We start from the raw sequence: 21,564 nt of genomic DNA on the forward strand, positions 1-21,564 counted from the left end.
ACAGCAATGAAACAACATTATCAACTTTGGGTTGGTAACATTATGCTTTGCCTCACACTACCCATCAATGATTATATTCACATAACCACATTTTATTCCTTACTTAATGCAGTGCATGTACTATACCTTGGCGTGTTAGCACAGGTCTTGAGGACACTGCAGATACAGTAGATACTGATGTAATGGACTGATCAGCATTGCTGTCAAATCTCAGATGTCCATCTCTTTCTTCACAGCTGACATCATTTTCTTGCTGTGCTGTTATTGTGGACTGCACAAGAACCAAATGAGTAAGGTTATATGAAGTCACTTTTTAATAAATAATTTAATAAAAGTTGTACTCTGTTTTGATGAAAAGAAAACTTACGACAGGCTGATCATCCTCAAGGTCCCTTGCAATTTTATGCTCTGTATTCAAAATTGGGAAAACATGCACATCAGAACTCAGCTTCACTGATATGGCAATATGTAATAAATTACGAATTTCGAATTATTATGGTTGTATAAGATGCTCACCCTCTTGTTGTAGTATCTTAAGTCCTTCTTGGGCTTCAGTGTGCAGATCTTCCAGATACTTTGGCCTGCTACCTTCAATGAACACATTCTCCTGGTAGTGTTGGGAGGCTGTGTAATGCACTGTCAGTTTTGTCTGCTCATCTTGCTTTTGTCCAGCTAGAGAGAGAGATAGAGAGAGTAGCTTGTGTTAGATGTCAGTGGGATTTTTCACTTTATTCAAATATACACAAGCACACAGAACTGCCTCTGTGACCCTGTTGTGAAATAAATCAGGTTCATAAACAATCACCACACATGCTGTTTTTTTTTTAGATAAAACATTAGATTTGTCTTTGATCTTGAGCTCATGTTGGAATATAGCATGTTGTCCCTGTGTCCACATGGGTTTTCTCTGGGTTCTCCAGTTTCTTCCCATTGCCAAAAAATGACTAACAATGCTAAATTGCCCATTAGTGTGAATGTGTTTGAATGATGCCTTGCGATTGACTGGTGTGCCATCCAGGATTGAATTCTCCTGCTTCGGATATTTTTTGGATCCTCTGTGACCCTGATCAGGATGATGTGGTTCCAAAAGATAAATGAATGAATGAATGTTTCATGAAGATATATTTTTGTTTGCATGAAGTTTTTCTAGCAAATCAATAATGCATGGATAATTGTCTAGATGTTCAACGTGTTATAAGCCCTGACACTTACATAAAATAATCTGTCTAGATCCTCCTGACCTTTAATGATTCTGTAGAAGGTTCAATCACTGATACTGCATTTATGGTTCTCGTTATACTACTTTTAAATAAGACTGTAAGACATGTTAAACATGCATACTAGAAGAGTAAATAGACATCCTCATTCTTAATCACTCTAGCAGTCTTGCCCTTGCTGGTCACTGTGCCATGCTTCCTGACTGGTAGTTGACTGTTAGTTGGACAATAGTGAGAAACATGAAACTTCAAGTTGACCTTTGGACACTGTCTAAGAAACAGTAAGAAGCTTCATACTGGTCCCCCCTATCAGCTTCCTAATGTCCCCCTGAGTACCTTAACTCTTGTTGAGAACTGAAATTCAGCTCTTGTCCTTGTGAAGGCACTGGGATGCAAACCTGATGAAAGGCTTTTGCCTAAAAAGGGAGGTTTCCCTAAAAAAAATCCCCTTGGCTTTTTATTACAGTCTCTAACCGCCTACCAGGCATCGACTTTTAAGTGTCTGGATTAGCAGCTACCCCATGGGGGTGTCAGGTAACTTAACTGTGAAGACAGTGACTCTGATACCATGCAGGGCTTAAAAAACTTAATATGGGCAGGTGTGTTACATGAAGGTAAACAAGGATATCGCAACATTACTATGTGTTATATTAATACTTCCTATAGACTTCCTAAAGTAGCAAATCCATCAGCTTTAAGTGATCTTTATAAGGGAGTAGAATGGTTGAAGAACCAAGGAAACAGTAAAGCAAAACTAATAGGGAACAGGCCTCTATGTCCTGCATCCAAACCTTTTGCCTCAGGGATAAAAGACTGAAGTTGATGGATGATTAGAGATGAACTGCAGTGTATACGGTGGTGCCAAGGATTCAAACTCAAACACTAACCTAAGCTAACTCCTAATAAAACAAAGGTCTTAAATCATCCCCCCTGCCCCTCCCACCCCAAAAAAATTATAATGAATTATGATGAAAATCATGAAATACGTAGACACTACCCTCTTAACACACAAACTTTTTCTTTCTCTCGTCAAAACTGCCTTATTTTTAGAGTAGGTTACATTTTAGAAAATTATTTGTTGTCCAGATTCACTTAGATATATCAATAATATAATGATATAAAATCCTAATTTGCAATATTACATTTAGTAACTAGTTTCTAGGAAAATAGTAGTAGTAAAAAGTAAAAAGTTTCTAGGAATATTTTTCTACTCACCCTTCTTCTTGAAGACTGACAGTAGCGATCGAAATTTTTTACCAAGAAAAACCACCATCCTTTCCTTGGGACCAAAAACTACAAATTGGTCACTCTACTGAATGCCATCAAAGTTCTGAAATACTGAGTTCATCAAAGGTCCACCTAAAGCTAACTGGTGCTTCCATCATCATGACAAAGTTTAAACTGGAGATGCCACAGAAAGGATGTTGTGATGTAGCTGATTTGCAGCAGACTGATGAAGGATAAACCAAGCGAAAACAATATGAGCTGCTGCTTGGTTTCAATCCCAGCTCCCTCCCTGCCCTCCCTCCTTCCTCTAAACAACTCCCCCTCCTTTTGTCACACATAACTACCCCTGGACCACTGAGGGGTTTGGCCACTTTTGCTTCTTTGATCACTCTAACTGAACTTGGGATCTGATTTCCCAACGAAGAACCAATTTCTTTTTATATTTCTTTTATTTTTCTAAATTCCATAGGGGGACCTTCTTGGTCAATCCACAGCTTTGTTAACATTGTCTATATTCAGTGCTTTGGTTCGGAGTGTATTTATCAATTTCTTCTATATACAGTATAATCCTACAGAACAGAGAGTTCCAAGGAAAACCCTTTTAGGATGCTAAAAACTATCCAAAGAACCTGTGAAAACCCTTTTTAAGTAGTAATACTCGACAGATATACCATAATAACTATCGTTTACAAGATAGTTTACAAGCACTACAGTTTAGAAAAAAATATATATAATATCGCATTGTTGTTTTTGCACAAAACACATGATTCATTTTCATTAGTGTTAGTCTTGAATTAAATTAAATTAATTAAACTAAATTAGTCCAATTAGTGACAATTCTATACTGTTTTGCAAGTTAATAATAGTAAAGGAATAATTTCATTGGTAGTATCAGAGCTTCATTAGCCATCACACAATGTAATTTTCCTTATGATGCATCTCTGCAGGTGGTACAGCTGTGGTTTACTTTAGCCTAACAGGAGGGACACACTTTTGAACCATTTATCCACCCTCCCAATGCCTCCGCTGCACAGACACTGGTTTTGGCACTGGTTTGGGGCTCAAGTGGATTTGGCTCAGAAAAGGGGCACCATTTCAAAAAGACATGCAAAAGGAGGTATTTGGGTTGGTGTGTTGCCAACACTTGGTTTATCCAGGGGTTAATCCTTTTGGCTTGTGTGTTTTTTTCACTGCCTCGCCTCCCATTTCAATCTCACACTTCTCACGTCTCACTCCTCCCTTCACCTTGTATCCTTTTAGCCATCAGTGTGGTCAGTGTTGTCTGATTTTAGCTCCCTATTTCTCTAATTCCTATTTCTCAGAGAATTTTCTGCTGAGCGTGAGAAGTTGTTGCACTTCTGTCTGTAGCTGTGACTCATATACAGCATATATATATAACAACTGTGGTCTAGTGTACAGATATGCATTATTGATAAAGACTTACACAGTTGGTGTTATTTTTGAAAACTGAAGGCGAGCCACACCAAATGCAAATTGTGTGCCTCCTGTTGCTGTTGTCCCTTCATGCAAGCCCAATTAATATTTATCAGGAGATCCTAAAGCCACCATCTGGCACATGATAAAGGGTGTGGGGCATACTTATGAGACCAGCAAAGAGACCCCAAGTTTCTATACACAGCCAAGTCTACACAGCAGTCTTTGCAAATGACCCATGGGGGCTATTTTATGCTAAATTACTTGGCTGTGGCTGTGGCTCACACAGAACTCTACTTTAAATGAAATAGTGAAGGTTAAAGGATTTTTTAAAAACTACTATTGTATTTTACATCAAACAATTTTATGATTTTTTTTTTTGGGCTTGGCCCATTTTTATTTTTTTTTCCCAGCAGAGTAAATGTACATTTAGTTCTTGATTGTGCATACACTGCCTGAAGTCTGTGACTCAAGAATATCAACAGACCCAGGATATATTTCCTATTGTAGTGCAGCTGTTTTCCAGACTTTTTACTTTTAATTTTACCTTTAGTTGGTGAAATACAATGCTTAGTGGGATCGGATCATTGTCTTGGCTGGTCAAAAAAAACATTAAAATTTTGGCATGAAAAATGCCATGCTAGCTATATTAATAATATCACTGTCCCCATGATTCTGGGGACTTCGGAATTCATTTTGCTTCTGTGGTAAATAAAGAGAATTGAACTAATTCCACTGGCGGCCATACATCTGTTTCACACATGCTGTGGTATGGTTTGAATCCTAAGCAGTCCCTTTTTCACCTCCTAATTTTCCTTATTCTCTCACATTTGCCAAGGTTAATCTTTGCCTTATCTCTCTAAAAGACTTCTCTTCAGAATTTTATCCACTGATTATGACTGTAACATGGGTCTGCCATCCCTTTTACGGTGCTGGTGCAACTGCCAGCAAAAGAGTTGTCAATTGGATCACTGCTTCAAGATTCAATTCAAGATTCAAGATTTTTATTTGTCACATACATAGTTATATACAGTATATAATTTGCAGTGAAATGAGAACCTGGCCTACCTCTTTAGACTGTACAGAAATATGAAATATATGTACAGGAATGTAAAAAAAGGGGTGTACAAGATATGCAGGGAATGTGCAAAATATGAATGTATAAAATATGCAAGTATGTTAGGTGTAGTAACAGTGCAAAGTGCACTGAATGTAAGTCGAGCGCGAAGTGACTGGAGAGTCTTTATGGAGTCCTGAGGGCTCTATATGGTGGACATGTCCATGTTGAGGAGTCTGATGGCCTTGGGAAAGAAGCTCCTCCTGAGCCTCTCAGTTTTAGCTAGACTACGGAAGCGCTTGCCTGATTGCAGCAACATGAACAGACAGTTAGCTGGGTGGGTGGAGTCCCTGATGATTTTAGCAGTTCTTGTACTGCATCTCCTAGTACAGATAATGTGCAGAGAGGAGAGAGCAGATCCGGAGATGTGCTCAACTAAGCACACCACTCTCTGCAAGGCTTTGCTGTCCTGGGTTGAGCAGTTACCGTACCACACTTCACGGATTCAATGTTTAATAACCTTTAAAAATTCCAGTGCTGCTCATATCTTTTTAAAATGGAAATGCTCCACACCAGCAGTGTTTTGAAGAACTGGACCTATTGCCATGAAAATGTATTGAATGGTTTGAGATTGGGTACAGACTCCATAATAAGCACTGGCACCTTGATGGTTTGTTCTTGGCCTCAGTATATTACTCTCTCTCTCTCTCTCTCTCTCTCTCTCTCTCTCTCTCTCACTCTCTTTCTCTCACTCTATGTGTGTGTGTCTGTGTGTGTCTGTGTGTAAATCTGTAAAACTGACATTCTGAATGTTAACTATAATTCCAAACCTAATGTGCTTGAGCATAGAATCAAAACCACATTTCCAAATACAAATACTACATTGCATTTTGCTAGGTTTATACATGTCACACAGTTATTTCTAACCACAACTTACAATACTTTGAAAGGACTTCCATTAAAGATGATCCAATTTAAGCACTAAGTTTTCAAAATCATACAAGTTAAAATGCCCTTTTAAGACTTTAAGTCTACTTAAGTCTTAAGTCTTTAAGTCTACACTGAGGTCTTCTTCAGTCTAGACAAACTTCAAGAGAGCCTCACCTCTTTACCCAAAAGTGCAATGTCCATGACTGTTCAAGGTTAGTGTGTGGTTTTGATCACATTTGGCTCATTAGAAAGACTGCTACTAACACGACTACCAGAAGATGTCCACTAGGTGGTACTACTGTTCATGCTTTCAAGGGTTCACTAACAGATCTGCTCAACCATCTCTCTCTCCTTGTGTTTATGAGAATATGATGGAATTTGAGTGGGCTTCTTTGATTGGGCAGGCCAGGCCTCCTTCTTGACAAAAGCTATCAAACCTCTTGTATGTAGATATGCTGTTAAGTAAATAAGTTTTCATGGGAAGACTATGATGTCAAACACACATACCAGTTTATTTAGCTCATAATGAGCTAAGACTAGCTTTATATCATGAGTGGGCTTGGGATGCAGACAGCACTGAATCATGCTCCCCTAATACAACATTTAACCTAATTCTCTGTCTCTGATGCATATAACACACATATAAGCTTGTACTCTCAGCCTTTATCAAATATGTTCTATATAAAATCCATTAGTATCAATATGAGCAACAACATCTACCAGAAAAAATAACTATTTAGTGGAGAGCGAAAGGTCTGGTGAGGTCTTCGTGTTCCCATGAGGCAGTGTTGCTGAGACTGAGGCAGTGGGATAGAGGAACATCTGCTGGTGATGAAAAGGAGCCAGATGAGCTCTGACTCTGAGCTCATAACAAAGCAGATCTCCACCCTCTCATGACCCTGACTGGAAAAATCCCAATCCATGAGCACATTGTGTTAGAGCATTGTTACAGGAACTTCACATTCCAGTGTGTTTTACGCTAACAGAAAGCTGTGGACATGCCTTCTACCCTGCATTGGAGTAATAATGGAGGACAATCTGGGGGATATCAATAGAAAGTTAATGTACTACTGAGAAACACACGATACCTTCTGTTTTGTTCATTATGCACTACAAAACAGCACTGTATGTATACCAGGTGAAGACCTGACACATCTTCATTTTTGCCAGGGTGTGTCTTTTATTATTATTTGTTTCATTGCACTGCATTTTGCTATGAATGGCTTTCTTAAATAATACTAAACAAACATTATTCCCAGATATAAAGTTCTGGATGTCATTCTTCTCCTAAATGCATTCCATGTGACTACATAAACCATGTCTTTAGCAAATTGAAGAAGACAGTAATGTTGAAAGCAACTCCCAGGCCCATAGGAGGAGACATATTGCATATATCAGGGCAACTTTCCAATACCTAGGGGACAGATGAAACATCTCTGACCGACTCCCTCCTCCACAGTGTCTCTATAGCAATAATGCTCAGTCATCAGGCTTATTTTAGTTCAGCCTGCTCCACAGCAGCACACAGTTATTATCAGCATGAAGTTGTTTATTCTCACTGAGACCTGGCTGCCATCCTAAACTATATTATGGATGTCATAAAAAAGAAACATAATCCTAATTCTATTCCTCCTACACAAACACAATCAAGGCTGAAAGCTTCATCACTAGTATACTATTAATAACTGGTATTGTGACACTGACTGGTGGTGATATCTTCTGTGCATCTCTGAGTGACATTTGAGCATGGCTTGCATCCAGACAGAGAATCAATCAGTGTCGAGCTTTCTAGCCTTGAAATGTTCCACATGGTATTATGTTTTGTTTAATTTTTTTTATCTCAAAATGTCTCACACTAAAAACTCTACTAATGTGGCTTCTGGTGTACTGCAGATAAAACCCAGATTCAACCCATAAGCATAAGGATTGGAACTGAAAACACTCATACTCCTGTTCTCATTTTTCAAAAGTATCTATCAAATCCTTCCTTCGGTGAGTCACCCTGGAAAGTTGATGGTGAATGGTTTTACTGTAATGCTTTTAAACACATGATCTGAAGGAATGCCCCAGCATTATTTTAACCTAATCTCTATCTACCACTTCTGTAGCCTTTGGGAGATTACCAAAGCCAAGAACTTCAACATTTTCCCTGTATGAGTAAAAAAAAAAACCTTGACTTATAAGGGAAGGACAGTTGTTGGAGCAAACAAGAAACTTTTTTTGTGAAATATATTTAAAAATATATGCCTTCAGAATTTCTTCAGTTAAAGAAATCTAAGTATGGAATAAAATATGATTGGGCATGCTGTTATGGGAAAAAAATCAACAACAGGGTGGTGTGATACAGTCTGACACAAAGTTGATTATTTTCCAATAGCATCAGATTCTGAAGTTTTTTATTCCTCCTATACCACAGTTTAGCAATACTAACATTTTTTATATATTAAAGAATGACGTCATGTGAAACAAGTTAGTTAATGTTATCACTTACAACTGAATAAAACAACAAAAAAAAATCAGCTTATCATGTTACCAAAAAACCTTCACACTGAATACTTATCCATGTTGGTAAACTTTACCTCTGTGTTTATACATAGTTGTGTCGGTCCGATGGTGTATAGATAAAACTCAACTAAAATGACATTTTACTCTACGGTTCCAGTGCAGGTCAAAGTTGGATTAAAGTACAAAAGAACAGCTTTGGTAAGCTTTATCTCACACTGGTCTCATCATAGCTACAGTTTTGGATTTGAAATATATAGTCATGTATTTGAAATGTGTACTTCAAAAACTTCCATTAGACGTCCATTATAAGTTAACACGGTTTTTGGTCTCAGTACAGAGTAATGTCAAAATTCTTGTAAACATCCATATGCTAGAGATGAAGTATGTCGAGATTAGGTTTACAATGTGCTGGCATATTCCTTTAATATTGCATCTAGTTGATTTGATAGTGTACATCTGAAGGGCATCCAATCACTTAAGATGTTGGCAGTGTTCTGTAAATGTATGCTGAGCAGATTGCTAAAACATTATAAAAGCCTTCTTGTGCATCTTTGAGATAACAAAGAGGTGCATAAATCAACTATGCTGTAAATGTCAGCCTTGCAGGAGAAAGCCACATCTCATTTTCTGCCATTTTTAATGATATACTTTAGTAGTGAGAGGCTAGCATTCATAATCAGGATGAAGCCACTGACTGTGTTTTCTACTTTAGGGCGGTAGTGCTAATTTGAGCACTGGAAAGAAACATTTATTTAGGGGGGAAAGAGTGTAACTGGAAAAAAAACAAAGCTAGCTATTTTATAATTACATTATGTCAGTATGCCAGTGTAAACGAATCTTTGATTGTATGTCAGGGAGGATATTGTGTGATGTTCCAAGACTAAGAAAAGAATAGAAATACACAAACAAAATCAACTGGACTAACTCACTAGCTATATTTAGCCTATAATTTGCACTGCTGTCTAGTCTGGCACCAAACCCTCAATATGGAACCCACTAATCCTGCAGGATCCTTTATCGCTCTCATTGTGTCTGCCATTTCTTCTCCATGCACCACAGTGCATATTTTAAAATTTTAAGGTTTTTTTTCCACAGGTTAAGCAGCACTACTGGCTGTTGTTTGTCAGCGTGATGACTCCTTTGCTTCTTTTGTCTCTGTTCATCACTTGTTTGTGTCAACATCTCCATAACCACCAAACACCACAGCGCTGATATAATCGATAAAGATGGTCCATTTGTGTGTCAGTGATCTTGAATCTGTTTATTCTAAGCAAGTTATTCATATCAGGGGAGGATAAATTATAAGCCCAGGCTATGGATTTATGTATCAGTTTTTCATTTAAAGTTCCCCGGCAGACAAGCCGGTTCAGTAGGCCATTTATATAACATCAGCACCGTTTTTTTTTTCTTTTCCCACTCATTCAAAGCACCTTGCTTCTGTGGTGAATCCCACCTCTTGCTGCACTACACACACAAAATGAGGATGTGGTCTGGCTATTGGCTGTTGGTTAGGAACCATTTTTGCTAGGCATATTAATTAGCTTGGATGGATGCTAGACAATCTTTCCAGAATTAGGAATATGAAGGGATGTGAAGACACTGAGTAAACTGAGAAAAATACAGTATGGAAAAATGGAAAAACGGTTATATTACTCAAATGCTAGCACAACATGCAGTCACCTTGCATTTAAACACGTCATCAAGCAAAATGAAGACGCTAGCCAGTCTCAGATAATGTCATTACCTAATCCCAAATAATGTCATTACTTGTGACAAGAGAACAGCACAGGTCATACACGAAATGTTAGCCAAAGACTGTCAGCCTTTGTGTCGAGGCCACAAACAGAATATGCTTCATCAGCAGAGACATTATCAGGAAAAGATAAAGACTATGGATACATAAAGTCAACCCACTCAGGTATCTTCTTATTTTCCATAGTCTGTATTATTGAACATAATAAATTTACTCACATATTTTCGAGTTTTTACCATTTTTAGTCAAGGCAAGCACAACATGGGACTGGGCAAGTACACTGGAGCTTTCACTCTGCCAGTGTGTTAGCTAATAAAGCTATGAGCTTTGTCCACCCCTGCATAGATAGAAGGTGTACACTGTAGATAAACAGAAGCGTCTAAGTATGCCGCTTGTGTGCTTCTTTTAGATCACCCTCTTAGTCCTGTCAAACTATAGGAGTCCACATTCTCTGTAGTCTATGTTATTGTGTGATACTGGATACTCAACATGATTTGTTCAATCATGCAGGCCTTCACAAACAAACTCATAAATCTACTTGCGTGGAGTTCCTTTTAAAAGTCTGCCACTTTGGCGATGCACATGGCAATATTGTCCAGACACAATAAAAGTGAAAGAGAGAGAAAGTGATTGTAAAGCTATAAAAAGTATAAGAAATTCCTTCCGTGGTGGTTGAATGTTTGTCCCATGCAGATTTAGGCATCTAGCAGTCTAAGAAAGACTTTAATTCAGGGATAATTATAGCCTCATAAACACCAAAGCAAGCTATTGTGGACAGGCTATGGTTCTTTTAGCATGTGACTTTGCTTTTGCACACTAGCAGGCTGCATTTCCTTTATTTTATTTCTAGGTTTTTTGTTTATATCATATTTTACTTAGGGTCTTTTTAATATTTAGAGAGAACTTGCACTCAACCCCAAAGCCACAAACAAGGCATTCTACTGTCTATCAGTAACTCACTGTTACTATTATGAAAATATATGATTGCAGTTGAGCCTTATACCTTTGTAGGCATAATATTAATACATATACACACAGGAACTCAAACACATTCATTACATGACAGGCCCATGCTTCCTCTGTTATAAGTCAAGTGTTTCACGTCGATTATTATGATATATCTCTTTTAAATAGCAAGCATGGAAAACAGAAAAGGTGTGCTTGCTGTTGAAATGCACAAAACTTACAGTTCTGTCATTGTCCCTTTGTGTAATTTGTACTTTGATTGTACAATGCATGCTTAGTCTATTTACTTCTAGTTCCTCCTCCAAAGATATTTTGAAAATGAATGACAGAAATAGTGATCTACCTCGTTCATATTCATTACACCCACTATTGTATTTCACATGGACCTTCTCAATCACTGCTGATAACTTGTTTTGGATGTGTCAACAAAGCAGGATTAAATTAGTCCAGGAGGAACACCAAATCTAGAGTAGGTTTTACCATGTTTATTCACTTTACACAACTGTAAGTGATAGGTATTATGAATCTACAGTCTGGGCTAGAAAGAAATCAGCCTCAGCCTCACTTCTTCATGCTATTCTGTGTATTTTTGATAATAACCATTGATGGTGACATTGCTCTTGGTTCGACAAAAGTAAAAAAGCCATTTGTTAACATCAAATAGATTATGTGGATGCCAAACATGAGCTTTATTTTTTTTTTGTATTTTTCCTAGACAGAGATGGAGGGCTTAGCCCTGTTAACCCATTTATACCACCCAGCCCTGTGGGTACCAAACTTAGTAAAAAAAAAAAAAAAAAGGGAACAGTGGTATGGAACACAAAGCTATTTTAGTTCGATGAAAATGAAGACTGTTAGTCTTCCCCCAGTCTTTCCCCAGGGCCTATTTAAACTTTTACCCTACACAGACAAGACATTAAGCTTGTCATGTCTTTGAGACATCTGGGTAGTTAGTCTGAGACTTACAGTTAAATACTGGTACAGAAAGCTCAGAGCTATGCTACCATTAAGACCCTGTAATTGTGAGGTGACCTGCTCTGCGGAACAAAGATAAATTTGGATTCAACAAATCATAGCCTTAAAATCATCTGACACTAGTTAATGGAGTGCTTCAGCTTCCTAGGCTGAATTAGAAGCTTTAGTGAGAGTAATGGGTGTGAACCTCTCACAGTACAATAAAACACACAAGGAGCATGAGTAAAGGAGCTCAACTCTAGGCATGATACCACACCCTATCTACTGCCATAACAGTCTACATAAATGAAAGCCTGTTGTTCACAATGGCATTACACCTGAGTAATTAGAATTACAACAAATATGTATAAATTATTTTTAGAGCTTGTCAGCTAATAATTTTTAGAGCTTAACAGCATTCCATATGTACCAGCAATTTGGAAACACAGTCATAATGCTTCTGAAGTAAGTGCTTTTTCTTATCAGTTCATGCCTTTACTATGGCATGGTTTACTATGCTGAATATTTCCTCCTGTATGACAGAATTAGGTAAAAATGAAAAAGCACAAAAGCAGCATCAGCTGTCCGATAATAATATAAATAAAACAAAATCACATGCTTATAGCTGTGGTCTATGGGTGAATTATTGATCTGACTAACCGGATAAGGCTAGATTATTAATTATTAATTGTCTTTTATGTTTACATAAGCTTCCAGGCAATTAGGCAGTTATACAGTTCAACCAAGTTCGTAATAAAAGTAGTTTGGACCTTTTTAAACATTTTTTCAATCTTTCAAAAATGCTACGTGTGCTCTAAAAGGGTTTAAATTTTCTGTATCTCTGAGAGTTAAAAAAAAAATCTCATGTGACCCATGAGTTCTTGGCAAAATCTGGTGAACCTTTGCTACTCAGAGAAGCAGAGGAAAATTAAATTCAACCACTTATGCTAATGAGAAACAGAACCTCTGTTTCCATCTCGTGTAAGAGTATGTGTTGATGTGTAAGCTTCCCTTGTTAACATAGACGCTAGATATCTTCATGGCTAATGGCCATGGTGTGATTCTTATCCAGGACATACACACACACACACACACACACACACATACATTGTGGCTCATGTTTGCTAAAAAGCCATAGTGATCTACATAAAAATAATCACATTAGATTTTTTTTTGTTTGCTAGTCTGTTGAAGCACGATCAAACTGCAGCATTTGCAATCCCACAGAAAGCACCAAATTCCTATTTGCCCAAGTAAACTAACCTCATCATTACCCCTTTAAATTAACTTTAAACAAGTCTTTGCATTTTTCATCTGTAACACAATAACATCTTGAGTCTGCTCACTAAAACATGAGGAAAACAGATTGTTAAATAAAAAAAAAAAAACTGTAAAATATCTAATTTCACCCCAGCTTGTGCAGATGGTTCTAATGAGGGGGAATTATCATCCAAATGGTTGTGATGACTAGCAGCACTGAGTGCCCCTGGTTAATATGTAGTCCACTCAGTGGAGGTTGCTTGACACAGAGAGCACTGCAGTACCAGACTGTGCTGAAGGAATATTTTACAGATCTACAACTACATTTGCACTTCATCTGCGTCAGGACACAAAAATAAACCTGATTAATGCATCAGATTTCTCAGAGCTTTAGCTCATACAGTATCACATACAGCCTTGTTCCAGGGTTCAGGTTCAATCCTGTGATTCATTTTGACATTCACAGGTAAGCAGGGTGAGTTGGTGATGCTGAGAAACTGCAAACTGCAGGTTCTGCTTTAAGGAGTCAGCAAAGCTAATGACAAGAGATGTGAGAAAAAGTGAAAAGCAAATGACCCTTAACATCTGAATTTCCCTTAGTCACCTCTCACCCATTTATACAACACTAAATCAAGAGGTTTCCAGTAATGCTGTGCTTTGCTAGAGCTGCAGAGGGCAAGAGATCTGGTGTTAGATTACATTTCATAAATGAAATATATATTTCAGCTATATTTTCATGGTGGAGATGTTTTAAAAAAGAAGATCTGCTTTGTCAGTGTGAGGGCATGATTCGAATGGGTACAAATGCACAAATTATCATGAATTGGTGCTTGTCTTGTCTCCTGGACTCTAACTCTATCTTAACTCAATTTGTGCGTAATGGAGGAAAGGAAGCGGCTGCTCTGGGCACCATTACAGCCAGGCACAGAGGGCTTTGCATTAGAAACCTTCTTCTCTAGCTAAGCACTCGTTCTCTTTGCTTCCTCCGAAAAGATCCAGCTGATAATTCTAAATATCCAAAAACAAGTTGTTCCTATTAGCATAGTGTATGTGTATTTATATTGTTTATTTACTGTTGAATCCTTGAATCTGATTGGTCAGAAGGTATTCATTTTCTATAACAGCAGCTCTGACAGTAATGCCATGTGTAATTCAAATCACATGTTTATATTAGTGTGGTCATTCTAATATTTTATCATTTCTATAGTAACAGATAATTCACAGGGACTTGTATGGTGGACTCTGCATAATCTAAGCCTAGTAATAAACAGTAAAAAACATGCACTGTCTCCAGTGACAGCAATCTGTAGCTGTCAGCGATATTCTTTAATAAATAAAAAAATATTACTGTTACTGTTGTAAAACAGGAATAAAACACACACATGACTGCGTCATTGATTATTTTCCGATGACAGCATACCCTGTCGTGTTTTATTCCTTCACTGCTCAGTGTGCTAACTCCCCCATCTCTGTTAAGCTGGAACATTATAGAAACAAACCCAACCCCAAGGCCACTGATAACACTCAGCAATCATCACTGCTACAGCGCTGGAAATCACAACCCACCATTAAGTTTTACTTATTATTGAGTTCTTATAGTTAATAGCTTATTAGACTGGTCCCTTTAATTAAATAGGTATAATAGGTTTACGCCTATTATGTCTGAATAAATAGATTTTTATGGAATATTATTATATACAAATGAATAATCAGGCTAATATTAAAATACTTAAATAAAATAAATCTGTGCAGAGGGGGTCTGCAGGTCATTTTAGAATATATAGAAGTTATATAGAAAATGTAAAATCTGTATCTAGTGTAGTTTCTTCAGTTTAGCGCTGTGAAAAGCTAAAATTTCTAAATCCTTCAAAGTCATTGAATTTATCTACATCATACTAGGGATTAATTTTTTTTTATAACTTACTATACATGGCTGTCAATCAACATACAGAACATGCAACACACACACACACACAAACTGCATACTGTTATTGTAACTAGTAGGCTACTTCACCATAAGAAGTAACAGATGGCAACTAACAAATTTGACATACTATTTATTACACTTGTGTGTGCTTTGGGATTCAGTAAGCACACAAGCAAACTCAACTAGCTCAAAATTATGAGTGAAAAGGGCCTGGGGCAGAAAATAAATCTCTGCATTTTTTTTTCCTCAAACAATTTTGTGTGGAATGTGAATTTTTCATCAGTCCTCCAACTGCAGTCCTTATACTCCTTATACAGAGTTCTTATACTCAGGCAAAGCTTTATGCTTTCAGGACAGCATTGATAAACCAGATCAGTATGATTGCACATTGGTTCATAACATTAGATTCATAACATAACTAATATATTGATGTAATGTACTGCAATACTGGATGTGTTTTATGAATATTAATGACTAGTGGGTAGTCTCAATAAAAATGAGAAAAAAAGGAAGCAGAAAAAAGCACTCTAGCTTATTAAAAATATACTGGCAGGACTTTCAGAGTAAAATCACTTGTGATGTGTTTTTTATGGACATTTAGGAATAACACAAAATGTTAAAAGACAGACTTTTAATGTTGTTGTTTTTTTTCACTTTGCTGTAATAAGTGCCTGTTCTGTATTCCTTGGTCAGTTTTTCACTTGAAGGCAATTATTATGCATTATTTTTCTTTTTCAGCAATCCTAAAGGATGAGCTCCTAAACTGTTTTTTTTTTAATCAGAATATTACCAGATTTTTTTTCTAGAGGATAATGAAATATCTGTCCCAACACTGTCCTTCATCTTTTTCCCCTTTATTCTCAATTTGTAATCTTTTGCATTGACTAACCAGAGTATCACACACACAGTATCACACACACTGCAGATTCTGTCTTAATGCGAGTTAATACACAAGGACGCAAGACAGAGTTTAAAAATGTTATCATTAACAGCCATGAACCTTATCTGGAAAAATGTTAATGAAAACATACTGTTGTATTGAATAGGTCCAGGTCAAGGCCAGCCTCGTTACCAAGCAGCACAAGAAAGTGACGGGGTGTGAAAAGGAACAAATATCTGTCCCTCCTAAAGGCAAAGTCACCAGACAAAAATGACTCATGTTTTCTCTACACCCCCTAATGAACACTGTTTATCTTACAACTCTGGAGCCTGTCTGCACTTTGTGAACACATCCTAGGGCAAAACGAGGACATGTGTTCACCCTCAGCCATCCACGTTCCTCAGACATCCATGAAGTTAACTCACAAAATGAAAGTAGTTGTACAGAGTGAAAAACATGGGATGGCCGTCTGAAAACCAAATGAGTAAAAGGAAATTATGATAAAGTTTTCTTGCAATCTTTAAGTTTGAGCTGAAGTAAGTTGGACATGTTTTCCTCTCTGTATTGTAGAATTTATTCTTCACTAAGATGCTTAAGTGAATAAGCCTCTTTGACTACTTTGTTATATATTAGCTTTGTTTATTTGGCTCATTAGTCATATCCTGTTAAAACCTAACTTTAGTGACTTATTGTGAGGATCCAAGAGTTTTCTGAGGGTGGGTTTATCACAGGTGGGAAAATACGAAATGTTTTTTATCGGTGTGGGGAAGTGGTGATCTTAAACATTCATTAAAAGGGATCATCAATTTTCAAACACATTAACCAGCAGGCTTTCTCATTCTTGAGTGCATTTCCATGGCTAAGAGTAGGCCTCAGTCCAGCTGGTTGCTCAGTGAGTGTTTCTCACAGTCAGTGTCTGGCTGGCCATTTGTGTCAGACATTTAACAGTATTAAATATGTTTAATAAGACATTTTGGAGAATAGGTCCATGAGAGAGTGACAATGAGACCTCAGTAGAGCATTGCATCATGTTTTCAGTCTTATACTTTTAGACTGGAGATAAATAAGGTCAGAATAATGACAAACATCAGGTTCTAAGTTGGAGTCACATTGAATCTTATGACTGCCCACTTCTAGAGAAGAGGCATGTTGTTACAGGAGTTTTAATATTTAGTGAAACATAAAACACTGAATATTATAGAGCTAACCAGAGAGATTTTCAGGAGGATTTTGAGCAAGTGAAATTCCTGAATTTGGATTGTGAGGAATGCCATAATGTGGACCACACACACACACACACACACACACACACACACACACACACACGCTGACCCTGGGATTTATTCAGACTGTTCAGGAGGACTTTCTGCAAATAACACTTTCTATGTGTTTCTACTGAAAAGCCAACCTTAAGTAAAATCTCTCTCTCTCACTCTCTCTCTCTCTCTCTCTCTCTCAGTATGTCTTGATCTGTAATTCTGGCAGTATTTTGGCTATAATGAGTACTGCATGTTTAATTAAATAAAATCAATGAAGAAGAATTCCTTTACTTAAGATTGGCTTTTAAAACATGCAAATGTAGAGATGTGCTACATATAATTCAGGGTGATCAGATTGTCTGTATTGCATCCTGCAGAAGTCATTTGTATATCTGGATAAGATGCAATCTCAGTAATGGTCTTTTATAGTGGCTTATTTCAGCATGGTCACACCATCTTTAACCTTGCCAAAAAAAGACAAATAAATCCATTTGCTTTGTGTCCTCATATTTCTCTCTGGCTTCCTGATAGAAGGCAGTATAATCCTCCCTATATACATTCAAGGTCTCCTCTCTCTGCATACTAAGTATAAGGATGAGTCAGAGATAATGGAAAATGCTTTATATTAAGTCTTTATTAAACTAAAAGAAATCAGCTTTAATACAATGTGTGTTAACAAGGTACTTAAGACATATTTTATGTTTGTTTAATTAGTAACTAAATAACAAACATCATAATTAGCTAATGTTAATTTCATCCATGACTAAGAACATATTAATGTTTGGACTGTGAAATACAGAAAAGCACAGTCAATGAATTAATTAAGTCAATTAATTAATGCATTATGGTATACTGGTGTATCATTGTGAGCTTATGGAATAAATAGTAGTTATTTCAGAGGATCAAACAACAATGAATTCTAGAGTTATTTTGCTATCATTTCTTACTGTTAATGTCTTAATTTCATGGTGCATTAATGTTAACTAAAGCCATAAAAAATGATAAAGTGTCAGCAGCTAGTGTTCCTAGTGTTTATCATAACCAGTCATGACCATGAAAAGCCATCTGTCTTCATTAAGAACTTATTAAGGTTAACATCTATTCAACCTCTGATAAAGGCCAATCATTAGCTGAACAGTTTAGAAGGTGATGAAATTACAGGCAATTAAACCATTATACATGTTCTGTTTTCTGGTTTCATGTTCTGAGGATATACTGTATACATATTGACATGACCTTCTGCTGTGTGAGGTGTTCAGTCATGTGTGAGGTGTCAGACTGGGATTCAGCCCTTCTCTCTGAATGAGGATCAGCTATGCAGAGAACAAAGACAAGCAGGGGATACATCTATACACTACAGCCCCTGGCATTAAACAGAGCTTATCATTATTATTATTGCAAGCCTAATAAATAGTGTTTTTGGTGAGCCTAGTTGAAAGGTCAGATTTTCCCTTAAATAAGTACTTCCCTTAAATACTTTTGGTGGAAACTGAGTGGTGAAAACACAGGAAACACCCCACATTTTTCCACACACTGCTCTTTACACACACAATTATCACTAAGCATTGAAGCAAACCTTAATGCTTTACTACTTGTTCTCTCATAATGAGATATTTCCTAAAAACCTCATTGTTGTGATGTACTGTGAAAACAGTGAGTCCTGTTAGAAAGTAAATTATATGAAAGAATAGGGCTAAAACGTTACAGCTGAGGCTTGGAATATTCTCACACATGCTTCAAAGCATTCTTAAAAAGAAAGACATCATAAAAAGACAGTAATAAAAAGTATTTTTATGTATAGACTGGAGTCATGGTCATGTGATTTTGCAATTTGTTCTATTTTTTTTATTTGATTTTCTGTTTAGAGGAGGCTCTCAGCTCTCGAGATTTACTATAGTGGATCTCCTGTCTATTACAAGCACAACTTACACACAAACAACCTCGTAAATAAGCTAATTAAGTAACATAGCAAAAGAGAACAAACAGGGCCTTTGATAGCAAGACAATAGTGTGAGTAGCCTGAAAGTGTGAACCTGTTTGTTGGCTATTATTTGGCTGCAGAAGAGATAGTCTGAGCGATGGACACTGGGCAGGTTTAAAGAGAAACCCACACACACACGTGTCCTCGACTGACTCACATAGTAATAATAACATATTCAGAATTACTGGCTAGACTATCGATTAATTTAACCACAAGCACCATGATGCCATAGAAGTGGTGCCTATGTGGTACTGCTGATGTTGTCTTACCTTTGTAGAGCTGACTAAGGATGTGTAAGCATATGACAACTGGATAGTATGCACAAAAATCTAGGAGCCTCTGCATATTGTATAGTAACATTAAAATGTGACTACTTTAGGTTCCTGAGGCATTAACAACAGCCATGAAAAATGTTAGGTCACACTGGCACTGGGAGAGCCCTACTGCTTTCATGGATGCCAACAATGTTGTGAAAGTGCCATTCAATTATTATTATTGTCATATGTAGTAATAGTTGTTTTTATCTTCATTTGACTAACTACAGTCATGTGATGAGACATTTAGTTTTTCGGTATTCCTACTCTTCCATTAAGCTCCTCCCAGTTTAATTTCTGGATGTATCTGTTAGGGTTTTAAAATAATTTGGTAATGAATTAAAAGGGGGAGTTAAGGATTGGGATCAGGCTTCATTTTTGACAAAACTGGTAGCTTTATGTTATCTTATCTTAACCAAATACAATGATAACGGATAACGGATGATAAGAAGTCAATAAAATGCCCCAAAACAAGCACTTTCCAGTCTGTTCCTACCTGGTTTTAACTTGTCCACATGTCCAATATTCCAGAAAGCCTTAACTTTACTTGGGTGGTGGTTGGTGATAAAATTGGCCTTTGCCTTCTTTTTGCTGATGGGGTTTCCCATGACAGTACTGTAGCCTCCCAAAAGCACTAGATTCCCAAAGTGTACAGAACATCTGCCACATCTGGAGCCTCCTACTCTTTTAGTTCCTCATTTCTCTTCCTGATGACTCTCTACTCCAGCTGCAGATGGAGGACAGTGCGGTCACACTATGTGCAGTGCCAGCAATCCAGGCTGCTTGTGTGCATGGTGTGTATGAACACCACCCTCTCTTCCTTGTTTAGAACACTCTCCTTTCAGCGGTGATCAGTTACGGATCGTTCTAGTGAGGAAGGAGGGATTGCAGCCAGCTCTTTCTGGCCCTACCCACCCCTGATAACACACACACACACACACACATGCCACACATGTACACTTCTTTCATGTTATGCAGGTTAGCTTAACTAGCATTTAGAAGAAGATCAGAGTAATCATGTGTGTTCAAGGATGTTCCTATGTCCTGTCATTCTGATCTTATCTGTTATAAAACCAGTATGTTCCTGTTCCTGGTTATATCCATTTATTCTCTGTTCACTAGAACATTGTTTTTGGATCTCGTATTTCCTTCATTTATCTTTGTTACCATTCTCTTGTATGCCTAACCCACCCTCCCTCCTTCCCTCCCTCCCTTTCTCTCTCTCTCTCCCTCTCTCTCTCTCCCTCTCTATCTCTCTCTCTCTCTCTGTCCATATCTGTTTCTGTGGTCAAGTAATCTAATATGCTTTTCAGCTTTCAATGACCTTGTTAGCCAATGCTTTTATGTGGTGCTGTTTCACAGGAACATCCCAGATCTGTCAGCTAGGGGTGCTCTTTTTTTTTTTTTAATCAGTAGTCCACTACCACTACTTGCAATAAAAATTCACTTGAGAAAATAGTCCTTTAACAAGTATACATGCACCTCTTCTCAACATACTCCATCTGAATGGAGAAACTATACCAATCCAAATGGTATATATTTGAAATCAAATTAATTCTGTTCAAAACCATTTTCCATTTGATGTAACATAATTAGTTGAAAGAATTCAACCTATGTGCAATTAAAGTGTCACATGTCTCAATATAAATACAGTCAGTGACTGGGTCACTATCTGTAATTCTGCAAATCTCTGTACGAATGTGACCTTTATAATGTTTACACCTCTGTTCAATCTGCACCACTGTTCAAATGATTGTCCTGTACATGTGCTGTAATTGTATATACTGATCTTTATTTGCACTTTTCCTACATTTTTATTTCTTTTATTTCATTTTTACTGTTTTAATTTTAGTGTGCATTAATGGAGAAACTGCCAAATTCATTGGCAAATCACATTCCT

The 21,564-nt window shown here is 37.2% G+C and overlaps 1 protein-coding gene across 6 annotated transcripts in view; it reads right to left on the minus strand.

Annotated features, from left to right (window-relative positions):
* Window positions 1-21,564, minus strand: part of kiaa1522 (KIAA1522 ortholog) — a 36,294-nt gene that overhangs the window by 6,110 nt on the left and 8,620 nt on the right. For 4 of the 6 annotated variants that reach the window (XM_026930009.3, XM_026930006.3, XM_026930007.3 and 1 more), the window contains exons 3-5: window positions 517-672; window positions 368-408; window positions 127-271 (exon numbers count right to left, since the gene is read on the minus strand). In XM_026930009.3, coding sequence (XP_026785810.2) covers window positions 127-271; window positions 368-408; window positions 517-672 — 342 coding nt within the window. Of the gene's footprint in view, window positions 1-126; window positions 272-367; window positions 409-516; window positions 673-2,432; window positions 2,688-20,160; window positions 20,800-21,564 lie in introns of those variants that run through there. The other 2 variants (XM_026930010.3, XM_026930011.3) reach the window with 2 other exon arrangements.

The sequence above is a fragment of the Pangasianodon hypophthalmus genome, chromosome 23, assembly GCF_027358585.1.
Source record: "Pangasianodon hypophthalmus isolate fPanHyp1 chromosome 23, fPanHyp1.pri, whole genome shotgun sequence".
Lineage (NCBI taxonomy): Eukaryota > Metazoa > Chordata > Actinopteri > Siluriformes > Pangasiidae > Pangasianodon > Pangasianodon hypophthalmus.